We start from the raw sequence: 18,641 nt of genomic DNA on the forward strand, positions 1-18,641 counted from the left end.
CCCTTGTTTGGGTGTAGGGCCTGATCAGAGCCTGGAGGTACTGATTACCAGGCAAGCACCATGGTCACTGACCAGCTCAACAAGCCAGTGGACAGCGGAGTAGCTGATAGAGCAGAAGGTTGAACACCAATGCGGCGTTCTGGATGAGTTGTAGGGGTTTAATGGCACAGGCAGGGAGCCCAGCCAACAGCGAGTTGCAGTAATCCAGACGGGAGATGACAAGTGCCTGGATTAGGACCAATGTGAGGCGGATGTTGTAGAGCATGAACCTACAGGAACGGGCCACCGCCTTGATGTTAGTTGGGAAGGTTCTTAGCGCTCTGGGAGGAGGACACAATGGAGTTGTCAACCGTGATGGCGAGATCATGGAACGGGCAGTCCTTGTCGGGAGGAAGAGCAGCTCCGTCTTGCCGAGGTTCAGCTTGAGGTGGTGATCAGTCATCCACACTGATATGTCTGCCAGAGATGCGATTCGCCACCTGGTCATCAGAAGGGGAAAGGAGAAGATTAATTGTGTGTCGTCTGCATAGCAATGATAGGAGAGACCATGTGAGGTTATGACAGAGCCAAGTGACTTGGTGTATAGCGAGAATAGGAGAGGGCCTAGAACAGAGCCCTGGGGACACCAGTGGTGAGAGCGCGTGGTGAGGAGACAGATTCTCGCCACGCCACCTGGTAGGAGCGACCTGTCAGGTAGGACGCAAACCAAGCGTGGGCCGCGCCGGAGATGCCCAACTCGGGAGAGGAGGATCTGATGGTTCACAGTATCGAAGGCAGCCGATAGGTCTAGAAGGATGAGAGCAGAGCAGAGGAGAGAGAGTTAGCTTTAGCAGTGCGGAGCGCCTCCGTGATACAGAGAAGAGCAGTCTCAGTTGAATGACTAGTCTTGAAACCTGACTGATTTGGATCAAGAAGGTCATTCTGAGAGAGATAGCGGGAGAGCTGGCCAAGGACGGCACGTTCAAGAGTTTTGGAGAGAAAAGAAAGAAGGGATACTGGTCTGTAGCTGTTGACATCGGAGGGATCGAGTGTAGGTTTTTTCAGAAGGGGTGCAACTCTCGCTCTCTTGAAGACGGAAGGGACGTAGCCAGCGGTCAGGGATGAGTTGATGAGCGAGGTAAGGGAGAAGGTCTCCGGAAATGGTCTGGAGAAGAGAGGAGGGGATAGGGTCAAGCGGGCAGGTTGTTGGGCGGCCGGCCGTCACAAGACGCAAGATTTAATCTGGAGAGAGAGGGGAGAAAGAGGTCAGAGCATAGGGTAGGGCAGTGTGAGCAGAACCAGCGGTGTCGTTTGACTTAGCAAACGAGGATCGGATGTCGTCGACCTTCTTTTCAAAATGGTTGACGAAGTCATCTGCAGAGAGGGAGGAGAGGGGGGAGGATTCAGGAGGGAGGAGAAGGTGGCTAAGAGCTTCCTAGGGTTAGAGGCAGATGCTTGGAATTTAGAGTGGTAGAAAGTGGCTTTAGCAGCAGAGACAGAGGAGGAAAATGTAGAGATGAGGGAGTGAAAGGATGCCAGGTCCGCAGGGAGGCTAGTTTTCCTCCATTTCCGCTCGGCTAGCCCTGTTCTGTGAGCTCGCAATGAGTCGTCGAGCCACGGAGCGGGAGGGGAGGACCGAGCCGGCCTGGAAGATAGGGGACATAGAGAGTCAAAGGATGCAGAAAGGGAGGAGAGGAGGGTTGAGGAGGCAGAATCAGGAGATAGGTTGGAGAAGGTTTGAGCAGAGGGAAGAGATGATAGGATGGAAGAGGAGAGAGTAGCGGGGGAGAGAGCGAAAACCACCACAAACGATTGTTAGGTCACCACAGTCACAGAAACACAGGCTTTTTTTTTTCAAAAAAGTTTCAAAAAGCAGAAATGGAGATAAAATTAATCACTAACCTTTGATCTTCATCAGATGACACTAATCAGACTTCATGTTACACAATACATGTGTTTTGTTTGAAAATTTTAATTTATCAAAATATGAGTTTACATTGGCGCGTTACATTCACTAGTTCCAAAAACATCCAGTGATTTTTGCATAGCCACATCATTCAACAGAAATACTCATCATAAATGTAGATGATAATACAAGTTATACACATGGAATTATAGATATACCTCTCCTTAATGCAACTGCTGTCTGATTTCAAATAAACCTTACGGAATAAGCCAGCCATGCAATGATCTGAGACGGCGCTCAGAAAAATTTGTCACAATAGCTGACATATTGACGTCAACATAAACAAGAAATTGCATGATAAATATTCCCTTATCTTTGATCTAAATCAGAAAGCACTCCAGGAATCCCAGGTCCACAATAAATGTTTGTTTTGTTCGAAAATGTGTTTCATTGCGGGGGAGGGGCAAAGTATAGGCAGGTTGGCCACCAGGCTGTCCGAGTCAGAACCACACACTAGGCCCATCTGTCGGCAATCAAAAGCTGTATTTTGCAATTTCTTTGCTTGCAATGGCTTACAAATTCAGTAAAGCAGGGCCTATCAATGAATAGGCTAGGATATTCTACACGAAACAGACCGAAGACTGAACACACACTCACATCATTAGCGAAGAGAAGTGCGGGCTAGCCAGCTGCACTGTGATACATTTTTTGGGGGAGGGGGAACAGCTTTCTGTCAGGGATTTTTCTTAAAATTAAGGATCCCAATTTCCGTTTAAACGTTCCCTCCCCTTATGTCAATGCAGATTATTTACCATAGCTGCATAGAATTGCACAAAGGTTGTAATTTTGAAATGGTTGACTGTTAAGTTGGTGTGTATTTTAATGGGTACTCTTTTGTTCTGTGTTGTAGCAGTCTGTCATGGGTCTTGTTCATTCGTCACCAAAAGAAAACTGCTTGAAAAGGGTGGGGGGGGGGGGAACTCGTCCAATACGAAACGCTAATTTTAGTTTTCCGTCACGTGCTACAATTTAACATGGCCCAGACATCACCCCCTTTCAAATTGACTGCCATTTATTTGTCTCTAAGACTTGCAACCCAAAGGAAGCAAATGGATGGAAACGGCGATAAACTAACCTGAACTTGTCCAATAAGAAAAGCTTGTTTTTGATTGCTAAACTTTTTCTTATGCAACATTGTTTTGCTACGGTGTGCACTAATGAATACCCCTGTTTTCTTCCTGTATGCAGGTCGCTGTGAACCTAAGGGTGCTCTGACTGGCAGCAACGCCGGGATCACCAGTATAGAGTTTGACAGTGCTGTGAGTGTCATCCTGATTTAATCTCCTAGCCTGTCTAAAATGTCACCCTATATCATGGATCATCAACTAGTCCGAACCATGAAAACAGCCCCAGACCATTATTGCTCCTCCACCAAACTTTAGTTAGCACTATGCATTCGGGTAGGTAGCATTTTCCTGGCATCCGTCAAACCCAGACTCGTCTGTCGGACTGACAGATGGTGAAGCGTGATCAATCACTCCAGACAATGCGTTTACACTGCTCCAGATTTACACCACTCCAGCCGATGCTTGGCATTGTTCATGGTGATCTTAGGCTTGAATGTGGCTGCTCGGCCATGGAAACCCATTTTATGAAAATCCAGACGAACAGTTCTTGTGCTGACGTTGCTTCTAGCTTTAGCACTCGGCAGTCACTTTCTGTGAGCTTTTGTGGCTTAACACTTTGTGGTTGAGCCTTTGTTGCTCCTAGGCGTTTCCACTTCACAATAACAGCACTTACAGTTGACCCGGGCAGAAATTTGACTAACTGACTTGTTGGAAAGATGGCATCCTATGACGGTGCCATGTTGGAAGTCACTGAGCGCTTCAGTATGGCCATTCTACTGCCAATGTTTCTATATGGAGATTGATTGCATGGCTGTGTGATTGATTTTATACACCTGTCAGCAACGGGTGTGGCTGAAAAAGCTAAATCCACTCATTTGAAGGGGTGTCCACTTTTGTATATAAAGTGCATTCAGACCCCTTGACATTTTCCACATTTTGTTACGGTACAGCCTTATTCTAAAATTGATTTCAATATTTTCCTCATCAATATAATCACAATACCATGTAATGACCAAGTGAAAACAGGTTTTTAGGAATTTTTGCAAATGTATTAAATAAGAAACATATTTACATAAGTATTCTCAGACCCTTTACTCTGAGACTCGAAATTGAGGTGCATTCTGTTTCCATTGATCATCCTTGATGTTTCCACAACTTGATTGGAGTCCACTTGTGGTAAATTCAATTGATTGGACATGATTTGGAAAGGCACACACCTGTGTATGTACAAGGTCCCACAGTTGACAATGCATGTTGGAGCAATAACCAAGCCATGAGGTCTTAGGTATTGTCTGTAGAGCTCTGCTCTGGGGAAGGATATCAAACAATTTCTCCAGCATTAAAGGTCCACAAGAACACTGTGGCTTCCGTTCTTAAATGGAAGAAGTTTGTAACCACCAAGACTTTTCCAGGAGCTGGCCGCCCGGTCAAACTGAGCAGTCTGGGGAGAACGTGACCAGGACTACCTGACATGATGACTCTTTGCTGTCCCCAGTCCACCTGACTGTGCTGCTGCTCCAGTTTCAACTGTTCTACCTTACTATTATTCGACCATGCTGGTCACTTATGAACATTTGAACATCTTGGCCGTGTTCTGTTATAATTCGACCATGCTGGTCATTTATGAACATTTGAACATCTTGGCCATGTTCTGTTATAATCTCCACCCGGCACAGCCAGAAGAGGACTGGCCACCCCACATAGCCTGGTTCCTCTCTAGGTTTCTTCCGAGGTTTTGGCCTTTCAATGGAGTTTTTCCTAGCCACCATGCTTCTACACCTGCATTGCTTGCTGTTTGGAGTTTTAGGCTGGGTTTCTGTACAGCACTTTGAGATATCAGCTGATGTACGAAGGGCTATATAAATACATTTGATTTGATCAATAACTCGATGGTTACTCTGACAGAGCTCTGGAGTTCCTCTGTGGAGATGGGAGAACCTTCCAGAAGGACAACCATATCTGCAGTGGTCCACCAACCGGGCCTTTATGGTGGGATGGCCAGATGGAAGCCACTCCTCAGTAAAAGGCATATGACAGCTCGCTTGGATTTTGCTAAATGCCACGTAAAGACTCCCAGACCATGAGAGACAAGATTCTCTGCTCTGATGAAACCAAGGTTGAACTCATTGGCCTGAATGTCTGGAGGAAACTTTGCACAATCACTAGGGTGACGTATGGTGGTAGAATGCTGTGGGGCTGTTTTTGGCAGAGCCTGGGTGACTAGTCAGGATCAAGGGAAAGCTGAACGGGGCAAAGTACAGCGAGATCCATTTTCTTCTGTTCAGGTCCTCAGACTGGGGCAAAGGTTCACCTTCCAACAGGACAACGACCCTAAGTATACAGCCAAGACAAGGCAGGAGTGGCTTTGGGACAGGTCTCTGAATGTCCTTGAGTGGCCCAGCCAGAGCTTGGACTTGAACCCAATCAAACATCTCTGGAGAGACCTGAAAATAGCTGTGCATCGACGCTCCACATCCAACCTGACAGAGCTTGAAAGGATCTGCAGAGAAGAATGGAAGAAATTCCCCAAATACAGTGTACCCAGCTTGTAGCTTCGTGCCCAGCTTGTAGCTTCATACCCAAGAAGACTTGAGGCTTTAATTGCTTCCAAAGTTGCTTTAACAAATGACTGAGTAAAGGGTCCTGAATACTTGTCTAAATGTGATATTTTCTGTATTTTGCTTTGTTATTATGGGATATTTGTGTGTGTGTTCTTGGGGGGGGACAATTGAATGCATTTTTGAGTACGGCTGTAACCTAACAAAATGTGGAAAAAGTCGGTCTGAGCTCACTGTGCATTTGGAAAGTATATTTCACTATGAAATCACTTGGAGCTGATTTGCTTGTGTTTTTAGTCATGTCCAACAATAAAGAAAATAAAAAGGACCCTGCCCTATAAAGTGAAGCGCACTTTATAGGAAATAGGCTACCATTTCAGGCAATATCTAATTTCCCCTATTCAGATCACAGGCAACCTCTGCCTTCTGTTTTGCTACCTCTGCAGCAGGGTTGGGATCAATTACATTTCAGAAATTGAAGGTCTAAATGGAATTGACCCCAACCCTGCAGCATGACCAGTAATAGAAATCTGAGGGGAGACTATGGATCTGTGTGTGTTGGTTATACACAATATATGACACCACTAGCCCAATTTTGACAAACTTGTGAATGACACGTTTTTCCATAGGGATCCGGCTTTTATAAACTTTGAACAAGCACATCTCCTGTTCTGTTTGAACTTGAATCGTTGGCAATAATTGGCCCAAGGGCTGCATTATGCGTGGGGGATGTTGACTTTTTTTTTGCTTGTGGATACTTGCACAGCAAGTTTAATGAGTCACGACTGTCCATCTTTGGTCTTTTGTGAGCTGTTGCAACCTGAACATTTTTTTTTGTCTTACTTTGAACTAGATTTCTTGTTTCATTTCAGTGGGCCTCAGAGTTCAGGTTTAGAAAATGTCATTGAATGACCTATGTCCGACTGCAATGATGCTCTTCCACTCCACTGTTTAACTGGGTGATGTGTGTCACAGGGCTCCTACTTGCTTGCTGCATCCAATGACTTTGCCAGTAGGATCTGGACTGTGGATGACTACAGACTGAGGGTAAGTATGCCTCAGAAGTGCCCTTCTATTACATCCAGGACAAAACATTACCCAATTAGCTTGTACTTATCGTTCTAGCATGCAAATGAAGGTTGTAGGGCTGACAGGCCATGCGTAGCCAATGTGATTTATAGAATGTTTATTTTTATCAGTATATTTTCTACCTGCAGGCTGCGACGTTTTTGTGTTTGCTTTATGTAGGTTATTTTTAGATTTGTATCATTTAGATTAACCAAAATGTAAGTGATTTTGAGATACAAAGACGACAAACTAAATTAAACATTCCACAAATGTGCAAATGAAAATCATAACTGGCTCGCACATCGGTAGAAATTGTAAGTTAAATTGGCTCTCCAAATGGAAAAGGTTGCCGACCTCTGGTGTAGCCTCTTACCGTTTACTTCAGAGGTGTTAATGGCAGAATCTGCGAAGTCCGGCAGGAGGGGGTATCAGGAACATTTCAAAAATGTTTTTATTTTTTCTCCTGGTTAGGCCATCATCTCTGGCTTCCTCTTGAGTCATTTGTGTGTCATAATTATTTGATCAGTGTGCTTAAAGCATCAGACAAGCTCAATACATACAGTGCATTAGGAAAGTATTCAGACCCCTTCACTTTTTCCACATTTAGTTACGTTACAGCCTTATTCTGAAATGGATGAATTAAATATTTTCCTCGCCAATCTACACAAAATACCCTATAATGAAAAGTGTGCACATTTATAAGAGAAACCTTACGTAAGTATTCAGACCCTTTGCTATGAGACTTGAAACTGAGCTCAGGTGAATCCTGTTTCCATTGATCAATGTTAATGTTGCTACAACTTGGAGTCCACTTGTGGTAAATTCAATTGATTTAGAAAGCACACACCTGTCCATATAAGGTCCCACAGTTGACTGTGCATGTCAGAGCAAAGACCAAGGCATGAGGTCAAAGGAATTGTCTGTAGAGCGCCGAGACAGGATTGTGTCGAGGCACAGTTATGTGGAAGGGTACCAAACAATTTCTGCACTATTGAAGGTTCCCAAGAACACAGTGGCCTCCATCATTCTTAAATGGAAGACTCTTTGAACCACGGAGACACTTCCTAGAGCTGGCCGCCCGGCCAAACTGTGCAATCGGGAGAAGGGCCTTGGTCAGAGGTGATCAAGAACCCGATGGTCAGTCTGACAGAGCTCCAGAGTTCCTCTGTGGCGATGGGAGAACCTTCCAGAAGGACAACAATATCTGCAGTGGTCCACTAATCGGGCCTTTATGGTAAGATGGCCAGATGGAAGCCACTCCTCAGTAAAAGTCGCATGACAGCCCACTTGGAGTTTTTGGCAAAAGGTACCCAAAGGACACTCAGACCATGAGAAACAAGATTTTCTAGTCTGATGAAACCAAGATTGAACTCTTTGGCCTGAATACAAGTACAGCGATCTTTGATGAAAACCTGCTCCATGGCGAAGGTTCACCTTCCAACAGGACAACGACCTTAAGCACACAGCCAAGACAATGCAGGAGTGGCTTTGGGACAGGTCTCTGAATGTCCTTGAGTGGCCCAGCCAGAGCCTGTTCTTGAACCCGATCGAACATCTCTGGAGAGACTTGAAAATTGCTGTGCAGCGACGCTCTCCATCCAACCTGACAGAGCTTGAGATAATCTGCAGAGAAGGGGGAGAAATTCCCCAAATACAGGTGTGCCAAGCTTATAGCATCATACCCAAGACAACTTGAGGCTGTAATCTCTGCCAAAAGTTCTTCAAGAAAGGTCTGAATACTTATTTAAATTATTTGTTTTTATACATTTGCAAAATGTCTAACCTGTTTTTGCAGGTTATGGGGTAGTGTGTGTGTGTGTGTGTGTGTGTGTGTGTGTAGATCAATTTTAGAATAAGCCTGTAATGTAACAAAATGTGGAAAGTCAACGGGTCTGAATACTTTCCGAATGCAATGTACATAAGAACATAAGCCCCTTTCGGGGCCTAAAATAACTTTGGTTTAGGCTGTGTTTGTGAGACGGCAAAAATCCTGTGCTGATGGTCAATGATGTGATGATGTAAAAGGTCTGATGCGCAGCTCCACTGCCTGCTATCCATCGGCTCCTAACAGCTCCTGCTCTACTCCCAGCCTGCTCTAGTTGTGCATCGTTGGACATGGGCTGCTGACATGGAGGATGATGTCACATCCTGTGTCTTTAAGAAACCATGGAGTCACTGTGACAAGTCCAACAGAACCAATCCCTAAGGAGTATCAGGCTGTGATATGGGGCTGGGCCGCTGATCTCAACTTTCAAACTGAGACCGCACCTGTGTTCTCAAACACAAAGGGCCATGAGTTTTCCTTCACCTTAACGTGACTGAGTGAAATCTCCAGGCCTAGTTAGTTATAGGCTCCAACTATGTCCCAGAGATTGTGCTGAGCAGGGTTGTGTTCACTTGGCACAAAATGGAAGAAAATGCTCAGTGAAACGCTATCTGAGCTTGGCCAATAAATGCTTGTTTTCATTCGTTCCCCCCAGCACACGCTGACAGGCCACAGCGGGAAGGTGCTGGCGGCTCGCTTTCTCCTGGACAACGCTCGTATCGTCTCCGGGAGCTACGACAGGACTCTGAAACTGTGGGACCTGCGCAGCAAAGTCTGTAAGAGTTTATTTTTTTCTTATCCCCTTTTAGTGTTAGCATTTTGTTTGTTCCTCCTTGTCTCTGGTTCCCCTTTTTTAAAAGGATTTGTATTTTTTCAGCCACACAAAATGGCTTAAGATTTTAACGCAGATAGTGTATGGTCTACGCATTGTGGATTAGATTTTCTTGTTAGGAACCCCCAGTCTGTTTCTTCCTCAGGCATGAAGACTGTGTTTGCTGGGTCCAGCTGTAATGACATAGTTTGCACAGAGCAGTGTGTCATGAGCGGCCATTTTGATAAGAAAGTGCGGTTCTGGGACATCAGGTGAGTGTGGAGGGATTAGTCCCCATTTTTAGATGGGGTGTATACATCCAACTAACCTTAAAGGGGCAATCCGCAGGGGAAACAATCAAGCAATTTCCCCCCGCCCCTATTTCGGTAAAGTACTGTGGGATAGGGCTGGAGAAATAGGACTTACCATCCATGATATCAAAATGAGTTTTAACCATATTTTGAGGTTATTTAGTGTTTTTGTACATTTACTTTGTAAACAAACATTGTAGTAAAATAACCTTATTTCGGGTTCTGATGGGGTTCGTTGTTTAAACTAAGCTCATGAGGTGTTTAAGTTGTATTCTTCAAGAATCAATAGGTACATATTATTAATTTTGAAGTCTGAAAATGGATGGCGCAACTGCAGATTGCCCCTTTAACCTGAAACTGTAAACATAACCATATCCCTAGTAATGCTTCATGTATGCTTCCCAAGTCTACCATGAAATTAGCAGCAGCAGTACAGAAACTTCTCTCGGCAAGTGCATTCTGCTCTCCTAGATGTGGAATTAAAGGGGAATTACACTCAAATAAAAATGTTTTTTTTTTTTTTGCCCAGACCTCCAAAGGTCATCTGAACCTGAACATCTGGACCGGTTTCTCTATAAATGATTGTAATTTTGAGCAGTAAAATGCAAAATAATCAAAAACAAGGAAAAATAAAACGGAAGATATGTAACACAGTTTAAGACTATGATACAATAGCAATATTGCTGGAAATGGAGGGGTATTGAGTGCACTAATGAGCAACATGGACATGAAATAGATTTCATATGAAGCACAATTTCCCAATTTAAAATGTCCTAATCTCCTATAGCTTGTTATTGTGAGGTGACTGTCAAAGCTGTACTGTGATTTAATCAGCAAACAAGCAACAAGGGGTTGCCCTTGCTTAGTCCATCCACTGAACCTGCTGCTAGTCAACTCCATGGCAATGCAGACAAAGATAACTACTATATTTAGAAAGTTCTAACTTAAGCTAGTTAAACATACAAAAAAAACTACCTAAAATGGAACGAAATGTAAATGGCTATAGCTAGCTAATCTACGTAGATAGCTAGCTAATTTAGCCAGTAGGTCCCCCTGACTTTGCTGAAATTCCGGTTAGCATGCTAACTGATTAGCATGCGCCCTACCAAACTTAAAAGTAGTACTCGTGCTAGAAAAGGGGGAACATGTTGCTCTCATGCTGCGATAGGAGAGTATCCAAATACTGGAAGTGGAGAACCCAGCTGCGGAAAATCATACATACCCAGTGTAATTGTGTCGTGGGCAATGGTTGTATAGGCTCTTTGCCTTGAGGGTGATTTTCTTGTCGTGACACTGGCTTTTTGTCCTGGGATGTATTCACTAGGAACCAAGCGGAAGCATACATGCATAAACTGGGAGGGACCTACATGAATGTGTCCAATAAACTTATTTTGCTACCGTGTGTTCTCATGAATGCCCCCCTCTCCTAACACATTTTTTAGCTGTGGCGTCTGCTGAATCACTTGTTTGTTTTTTTTAGAGCGGAGAGTATAGTTTGCGAGCTGGAGCTCCTGGGCCGAGTCACGTCTCTTGACCTGAACCACGACCGCACCGAGCTGCTCACCTGCTCCCGGGACGACCTGGTTAAGATCATCGACCTGCGCAGTAACGCGGTCCGCCAGACCTTCAGGTACGGGGACATGTCACTGCTCTAGTACTGCAGACTACATATCACTCACTTGACCACCACACACCAATTGCTGTGTCAAGCCAGCGCTCAGGGTTTTCATTGAATATATTTAGTTATGGAGAGCCTCACCCATATTGTCAATTGAGCAATCGGATGCGTTGGTAGTCAGAGATTCTCTTTATTCTTATTGGTGAATAGATGCTATATCTAGGCAATGGAATTGTCCTAATAGTGCAAACCCTGCATGTCTGGCAATCCAGGTGCAATCGAACACTCAATGTATTTCAAAGGAAACCAAATACTATTTGAACCCATGTTTGACGCGGATTAGTGGTGTTGGAGGTTTATGTTGTGTATTCTCATCTCTCCTCCCAGTGCTCAGGGCTTCAAGTGTGGCGCTGACTGGACCCGAGTCACCTTCAGGTGAGTGACACCCTTTACACCAATATTGTGTCCTAAATGGCAACCTATTCCCTACATAGTGCACTACTTTTGACCAGAGCCCATTGGGCCTGGTCAAAAGGAGTTCACTTGGTAGGGAATGGATTGGACTGTGTCCCAAATGGCTATTATTGGTTTAGTTTTTACTAACATCGGTTGTGGTCAAATTCCCTACCTTTCTCCATGCAAGTGTGCACATGCTCACCTCTCCAACCACAGTCCCATGACTCCATTTGAGCCCCTTATTTTGACCCTACTATTGCCTTGTGTACTCCTCAGTCCTGATGGCAGTTACGTGGCGGGGGGCTCTGCAGACGGTGCCTTGTATGTGTGGAATGTCCTGACGGGCAAGTTGGAGCGCACCCTGGACAAGAACCACTGGTCAGTTTGAACTTCCGGAGTAGGATCAAGTCTTCCTTCCGCACTGTTTTCCAGTCAGTTTTGCACTTTTTGTAATTGTTTCAGGTTCAGGATTTGAAGGTAAGCCATAGACCTGGATATACAGCTTTAGTACCACAAAGCCTGTTTTAACTTGAGCAGTGCCATTGAGGACTTTGACCATTTTGAACTAGTGAACTGGGTGGGACTTTCTATGTGGTGTTTCCCATAGAATTTTAGCTGTAGTGGCAAGGGTTCGGGTAAGGATTATCTGAGGGTCCCAGGGGCATGAACCACCTGGAGACTTGTATAAGGACTGAGAAAGGCAGTTCTGGGGAGTGACATTCTACTCAAAAATGAATGAAAATATAATTAAATAGGCTGAGACACTGGGTTAACCATATACATACTCAATTGGGCTAATCAGTAGCTAGATCCCAAACTCTAAACATGATCAATGTGTTTAGTGTTCCACCAAAACTTAACATAAACACAGTGAATGTGTTACATTTATCCCCTGGTCTCACCTATGCACACAGTGAATTATGGAGGCTAAATGCGCCTAAACCATGCTCATATACAGCACTGAGCGCTCCTTTTTAGGAGTTGAGAGAGTCGTAGCCATGGAAAGCTGGGATTCCCCTCTTTTTAACAAATTCGATCAAAATTGCTTTCAGAAGATTACTGCAATTGCATTAAGAAATGTGCATTGACTGCTTATCAGAATACATATTTCTCTCCTTGTGGCACTCGCAACTTGAATGCACCTCGAGGAATATTTATTTCTCGCACAGAACACACACAACGACAAGCTGACTAGGTAAATACCTGGGTAAACTATTCTACTATGGGGTTGTTGCTGTTCATTACTCTTGTTGGCAGAGGAAAAGTACATGTTGACAGTTCAAGACTCTTCAAAGTTTATATTGGCTGATACCACTGCTATGGGTTATGGAAATATCACCTGCTGCCATCCTGGATGGAATTCTGTATCAACCAATATGAGCTGGGTGGGTTGGGCCCTGAATGCTGATTTGGCTGAAAGCCATGCTATACCACAGGTGTGACATCTATTTTTACTGTTCTAATTGTTTTGTTTTTTTTAACCAGTTTTCTAATAGTAATAAGACACCTCGGGGGTTTGTGATATTTGGCCAATATACCACGACTCAGGGCTGTGTCCCAGCACTCTCCTCGTGCATAAGACCAGCCTTATTGGCTGTATACCACATCCCCTCTGGCCTTATTGTTTAAATATACAGTGCATTTGGAAAGTATTCAGACCCCTTGACTTTTTCCATATTTTGTTAGGTTACAGCCATATTCTGAATATTGTTTTTTCCCCCCTCAAATCTACACACAATACCCTACAATATTGTTTTTTTTTCAGACCCCCTACTTTGTTGAAGGACATTTGGCAGTGATTAAACCCTTGATTATTCTTTGGTATTGTGCTAAAACACAATGGGATGTTTCCCTATCTTCTCAAGCTCTGTCAGGTTGGATATGGACTGGGAGTCTCCCATTGTCTTCCCTGGCCATTGTCCTGTTGGAAAAACATTCCCACAGGTTTTTATCAAGGATCTCTCTGTACTTTGCTCTGATGACTAGTCTCCAGTCCCCCTGAAAAACATGCATGATTCACCAGTAGGGATGGTGCCAGGTTTCCTCCAGACGTGACGCATGGCATTCAGACCAAAGAGTTCAAGCTTGGTTTCATCAGACTTGAGAACCTTGTTTCTCATGGTATGAGTCCTTTAGGTGCCTTTCGGCAAACGCCATGCAAGCTGTTATGTCCCTTTTACTGAAGAGTGGCTTCTGTCTGGCCATTCTAGCATAAAGGCCTGATTTGCTGGAGTGCTGCAGAGATGTTTGTCCTTCTGGAAGGTTCCCCAATCTCCACAGATGAACTTTGGAGCTCTATCAAAGTGACCACCGGGTTCTTGGTCACCTCCCTGACCAATACATTCTCCCCTGATTGCTCAGTTTGTCCGGGCGGCCAGCTCTAGGAAGAGTCTTGGTGGTTCCAAACTTCTTCAATTTAAAAATGATGGAGGCTACTGTGTTGGACCTTAAATGCTGCAGAAATGTTTTGGTACCCTTCCCCAGATCTGTGCCTTATCACAATCCTGTCTCGGAGCTCTACGGACAATTCCTTCGACCTCATGGCTTGGTTTTTGCTCTGACATGCACTGTCAACTGTGGGACCTTATATAGACAGGTGTGTTTGCCTTTCCATATCATATCCAATCAATTAAGAAGGTATGAATTAACTTTTAACAAGGCACTCCTTTTAATTGAAATACATTCCAGGTGACTACCTCATGAAGCTGGTTGAGAGTGCAAAGCTGTCATCAAAGCAAAAGGTGGCTACTTTGAAACATCTGAATCCAGATGTTATTTCATTGTTGTGATGTCTTCATTATTCTACAATCCAGAAAATAGTAAAAAATAAAGAAAACCACTTAAATTACTAGGTGTCCAAACTTGTGTGTGTACATTTGGGGCAGCAGGTAGCCTAGTGGTTAGAGCGTTGGTCTTGTAACTGAAATGTTGCAAGATCAAATCCCCGAGCTGACAAGGTAAAAAGTCTGTCATTCTTCCCCTGAACAAGGTAGTTAACACACTGTTCCTAGGCCGTCATTGAAAATAAGAATAGTTAAATAAAGTTAAATAAATAAAAGTTAATAAAAAATTCACTTTGGCATTATGTGGTACTGTGTAGAGATTAATATATAATAATAATATATGCTATTTAGCAGACGCTTTTATCCAAAGCGACTTACAGTCATGTGTGCATACATTCTACGTATGGGTGGTCCCGGGAATCGAACCCACTACCCTGGCGTTACAAGCGCCATGCTCTACCAACTGAGATTGACGAGGAAATGTATTTAATCCATTTTAGATTAAGGCTGTAATGTAAAAAGTCAAGTGGTCTGAGTACTTTTCAAATGCTCTACTCGTCAGCAAACATTAAATTACTGCAATGGCAGTAAATCACCAACCGTGTGTTTTGCCTGTTCAGACAACACACTCCAGGTGGCAGTATGACCCCTTTGTTTGTTGACCGACTCATGGTAGAAGAGATTGTACTTTAAAATGAAGTTAGCCCTCAATGGCGCATCCCATGCTGGCGCAGATGCAAGGAAAGGCACTTTTTCTATCTCTTTGGGGTAAGGTGCAACTTCTACCTGACACTCCCATTATGCCGTCCTGCTCAGGTTTGACTTTCTGTTGTCTCTTCTCTCAGCTCGGCCATCAACTCGGTGTCCTGGTCGCCATCGGGAGCCTACGTGGTCAGTGTGGAGAAGGGCGGCAAGGCCGTCCTCTGGTCTGATATGTGATTGGCTATGCTCTGCTCTGGCCCTCTGCCATGGGTGACTGGCTCTGTCTGGACTGTTCAATGGAGGCACAGACTGGACGGGGGTTCCCTAGCCCAACCCTCTAACGGCCAACCCCCGCACCAACTTTGCCTCACTGGCATTGGACCATTCTGTGCTCCGATACGTTGGGGTAGTTGTTTTCTTACCCAAAGGAGGTAATCCGGTGGCCCATGGGTGGCAAGCAGAGTTTTCGTGTCCAGTTGAACGTGTCAGTGATGAGCCATGAAGGCAGAGTTTTCTCCTTAAAGTTAAACAAAATTATATATCCATTTGAAATTATATCCAAGGCAAGGCGGAATGAGTTAGACAGTTTAACTAAAAGATGACATTATAAAACAGTTGTTGCCAAATTGCCACTATAAACAGAGCTGGATTGTCTGTTTTTTAAGGCTGCAATTGGACACGTCGTTAGTTTTACAAGACCTTGGGGTGGGCAGAAGCTTTTAAAGTTTAAGTCTGTCTCCTGGGCCCACTTTTTCCATACTTATCTGATCGTATTTCGGTAATTGGATAGAATTAATCCGTAGAAATAAAATGAATAGAACACGTGCATCATTGACTTGAATGGGGACGTCTGTTCGATTCGTTCTATTTATATGTATTTAATCTAAAAAAAATTGCCAAAATCCAATCAGGTAACTTTGAAAAACTGGGCCCAGGTTTCAGTTTTTAAATACAATTCCTTTTTTTGTCCTTAAAAGAAATGAATGCATGGCAACAATAACGGAAAGCATTTTGTGCAGTTCCCGGTCTTTCTAATGTAGCAGTGTTTCCATTCACTTTGCACCACCTTTGCTGTGTCTGAAATGGCACACGGTGGGTGATTGGTTGGTTGTCTCCAACTGTATGGGAGCATTGAGTTGTCAAGTTAATGCTGTGCTCTTCAAACCTTGTCCTGGATACCCACAGGGCCTGTTATATGGCTCTGCACCAACACACCACAACAAGTTTAAGTAGTTGTACTGGGCTGGAACAAAAGCCTTACACACCTCGTGGGTCCTTGGGACCAGGATTGAAGAACACTGCTGTAAGGAGTGAACACGTGTTGTGAACAAGAGTAAACGCAATTCTCTAAAACAAACTCATGTGCCAATCACAATGACCATGTAACATTTAAACAGGGAATGCTCTGTTTGAGATGACAATTCTCTAGACAGCTGGAATGAACCCACACACTTGGCTCATCTGCTTAATACTATTTATTCAGGTGTTTGTTAAGTGTTACGGCCTATCAGTCACTGTCAACATTAAAATAATGCAATGTTCCGGTCTTGGAGGGCCACAGCATGTGCTGGTCTTTTTGAAATTGTTATTGATCGGTCAACTGTTAGACCCGTTTATTGGTCAGCTCACCTCGATTCCAGGGGTGAAATGCTGGGCCGCGTTCTGGCTGGGATGCATAGTTCAGGACGTTGCAAGAGATGTTTCCCTGTAGAGCTGACATGATTCCCCACTATAAAAGCATGTACAGTATGTTCTAATCTACATAATGTATTTGTATCGGAACTTTTATGTAGTCCTAAAGCTGACCCCCATCGTCCAAAGACGTTAAGCATATACTGTGGTCCTCCATAGCCTGGGGATTAGCTCCACTCCTTAACACTTGCATGCTGTTTTTGTTTGTTTTTTTTTCTTTTTAATTTCAATGGACTTGTTGACACACATGACATATGTGTCATGTTTACATGATGCTGTTCTAAATATCAATGACTAGTATCTATCGTTCACCACATGGGCAGGGAACCCCAGTCCCGCAAGGATCACTCGGTCCAATGGGATCTGCTGACAAAGGGCCAGGTTCAGTAGTGAAATATTGTCGAACATTGCGGGTAGAAATACCATAAATAGAATCAATGATTCCTTTGTTCAATATGTCAGAGCCATGTTTCTACTTACGTCTATCTGAAAGTTCCACAACGTTGAGTCCTGAGGGGTATAGTACAAAGCAAGATCAATGCTTTAGCCAGCAAACTTGCCTAAATATTCTGAAATAACATTTTTTTGAAGGACACGTTTGAAAATGCAATGGTCTGATTTAAACTAACAACCAGAAGCACATATCTTAGTTTAGATTTCCTAATGAACCAGAAAATCTGATTATTTCTGTTTATCAAAGTTAGCTGGGTAACTCATTGATCCTGCTTGTAATATACACGTCTGCTGAAAGCACCCAAATTTGCACTTGTAATTTTTCCAGAGGGGAAAAGTTTAAGATAAAGTTTGAAGATCAATGGTGTCATGTTTTTTGGCTTTGTTGGTCATGTTTTCCACTCTGACAATAACTGGTGCAAACACTGAGTAAAGCTGGCCCAGAAAAGTGTCTTTCACTCATTAATAATGAAATGTTCACTATCTGATCTGAGTTGTATGAATACATGCCCAGGAGGATGCAAGGCACTGATAAGATCGAACAGGAGATTCTCTCTTCAGAGTGGTCTGTTGAAACAGGCCAGCATATCCTGCCCTCTTCGGGGTCATGTTCAGTAGGCACCAAATTGGAGAAAATGAACTGAAACCGGGGAGGACTATCTGGACTTGTCCAATAAGACAGCTAATTTTCGTTTCCCGTTTTATTTATTTTTTGTTCCATGTTCTTATGAACATGACCCAGGACTCCTTTTCCCACAGTTAACTCCAAGCTTCAGTCATCGTGTACAGGCCAGGGGAAGGGGAGGTTGGTTTTGAAATGTAAAGGACTGCTGATCAGCAGTTTACCAAGCACCCCACCCCTCTGCGATCAGCAAAAAGATTGTAAAGCTTAAGTTATATTATGTATGTATATGAAACATGTATGTGTTAATGTATGCACACTGAGAAAGTGTGGGAACATTTGTGTTATATTGTTTTTTGGGGTGAGGCAGATGGTAGCTGACTACAGATGGCGTGTGTCAATAAAATTACTATCTTACTGTTGATGTGCAGTACAACAAACTACAGAATTATTAGTCATATGAGCGATTCTATTTAGGCACATGGTCTTCTCAATACAGCGAACAGCTTTTCCACAAATTGTGTAATGGTTGCATGATCTTGGTTAGCCCGTAAAATATTCTGTGATTTGTTCTCGATTAGGTTCTGGGGATAAGCGTGTTAGAAATGGATATTTCCTGTATGCAAAGTCCTCCCCCTCACAAAAGGGAACTCTCAGCCTGTTTGTCATCCGTTGAACCAAAGCAGTTTGAGCACCGCCTTCACCCAATCCTGGTAGGTCCAAATAACCA

General features: G+C 43.7%; 1 protein-coding gene and 1 non-coding gene across 3 annotated transcripts in view; both read left to right on the forward strand.

Annotated features, from left to right (window-relative positions):
• atg16l1 (ATG16 autophagy related 16-like 1 (S. cerevisiae)) overlaps positions 1-18,333 on the forward strand; it is a 51,324-nt gene extending 32,991 nt beyond the window's left edge. For both annotated transcript variants that reach the window (XM_035791422.2, XM_035791423.2), the window contains 8 exons: positions 3,134-3,204; positions 6,546-6,617; positions 9,119-9,239; positions 9,441-9,546; positions 11,066-11,215; positions 11,591-11,638; positions 11,936-12,037; positions 15,288-18,333. In XM_035791422.2, coding sequence (XP_035647315.1) covers positions 3,134-3,204; positions 6,546-6,617; positions 9,119-9,239; positions 9,441-9,546; positions 11,066-11,215; positions 11,591-11,638; positions 11,936-12,037; positions 15,288-15,381 — 764 coding nt within the window. In that variant the 3' untranslated portion in view covers positions 15,382-18,333. The remainder of the gene's footprint in view (positions 1-3,133; positions 3,205-6,545; positions 6,618-9,118; positions 9,240-9,440; positions 9,547-11,065; positions 11,216-11,590; positions 11,639-11,935; positions 12,038-15,287) is intronic.
• LOC118397611 (small Cajal body-specific RNA 6) lies at positions 8,639-8,902 on the forward strand. The gene has a single exon (XR_004828454.1). It is a non-coding gene; the product is annotated as a small Cajal body-specific RNA 6 (non-coding RNA).
• Positions 18,334-18,641: the final 308 nt, after the last annotated feature.

The sequence above is a fragment of the Oncorhynchus keta genome, chromosome 18 (genome assembly GCF_023373465.1).
Source record: "Oncorhynchus keta strain PuntledgeMale-10-30-2019 chromosome 18, Oket_V2, whole genome shotgun sequence".
Lineage (NCBI taxonomy): Eukaryota > Metazoa > Chordata > Actinopteri > Salmoniformes > Salmonidae > Oncorhynchus > Oncorhynchus keta.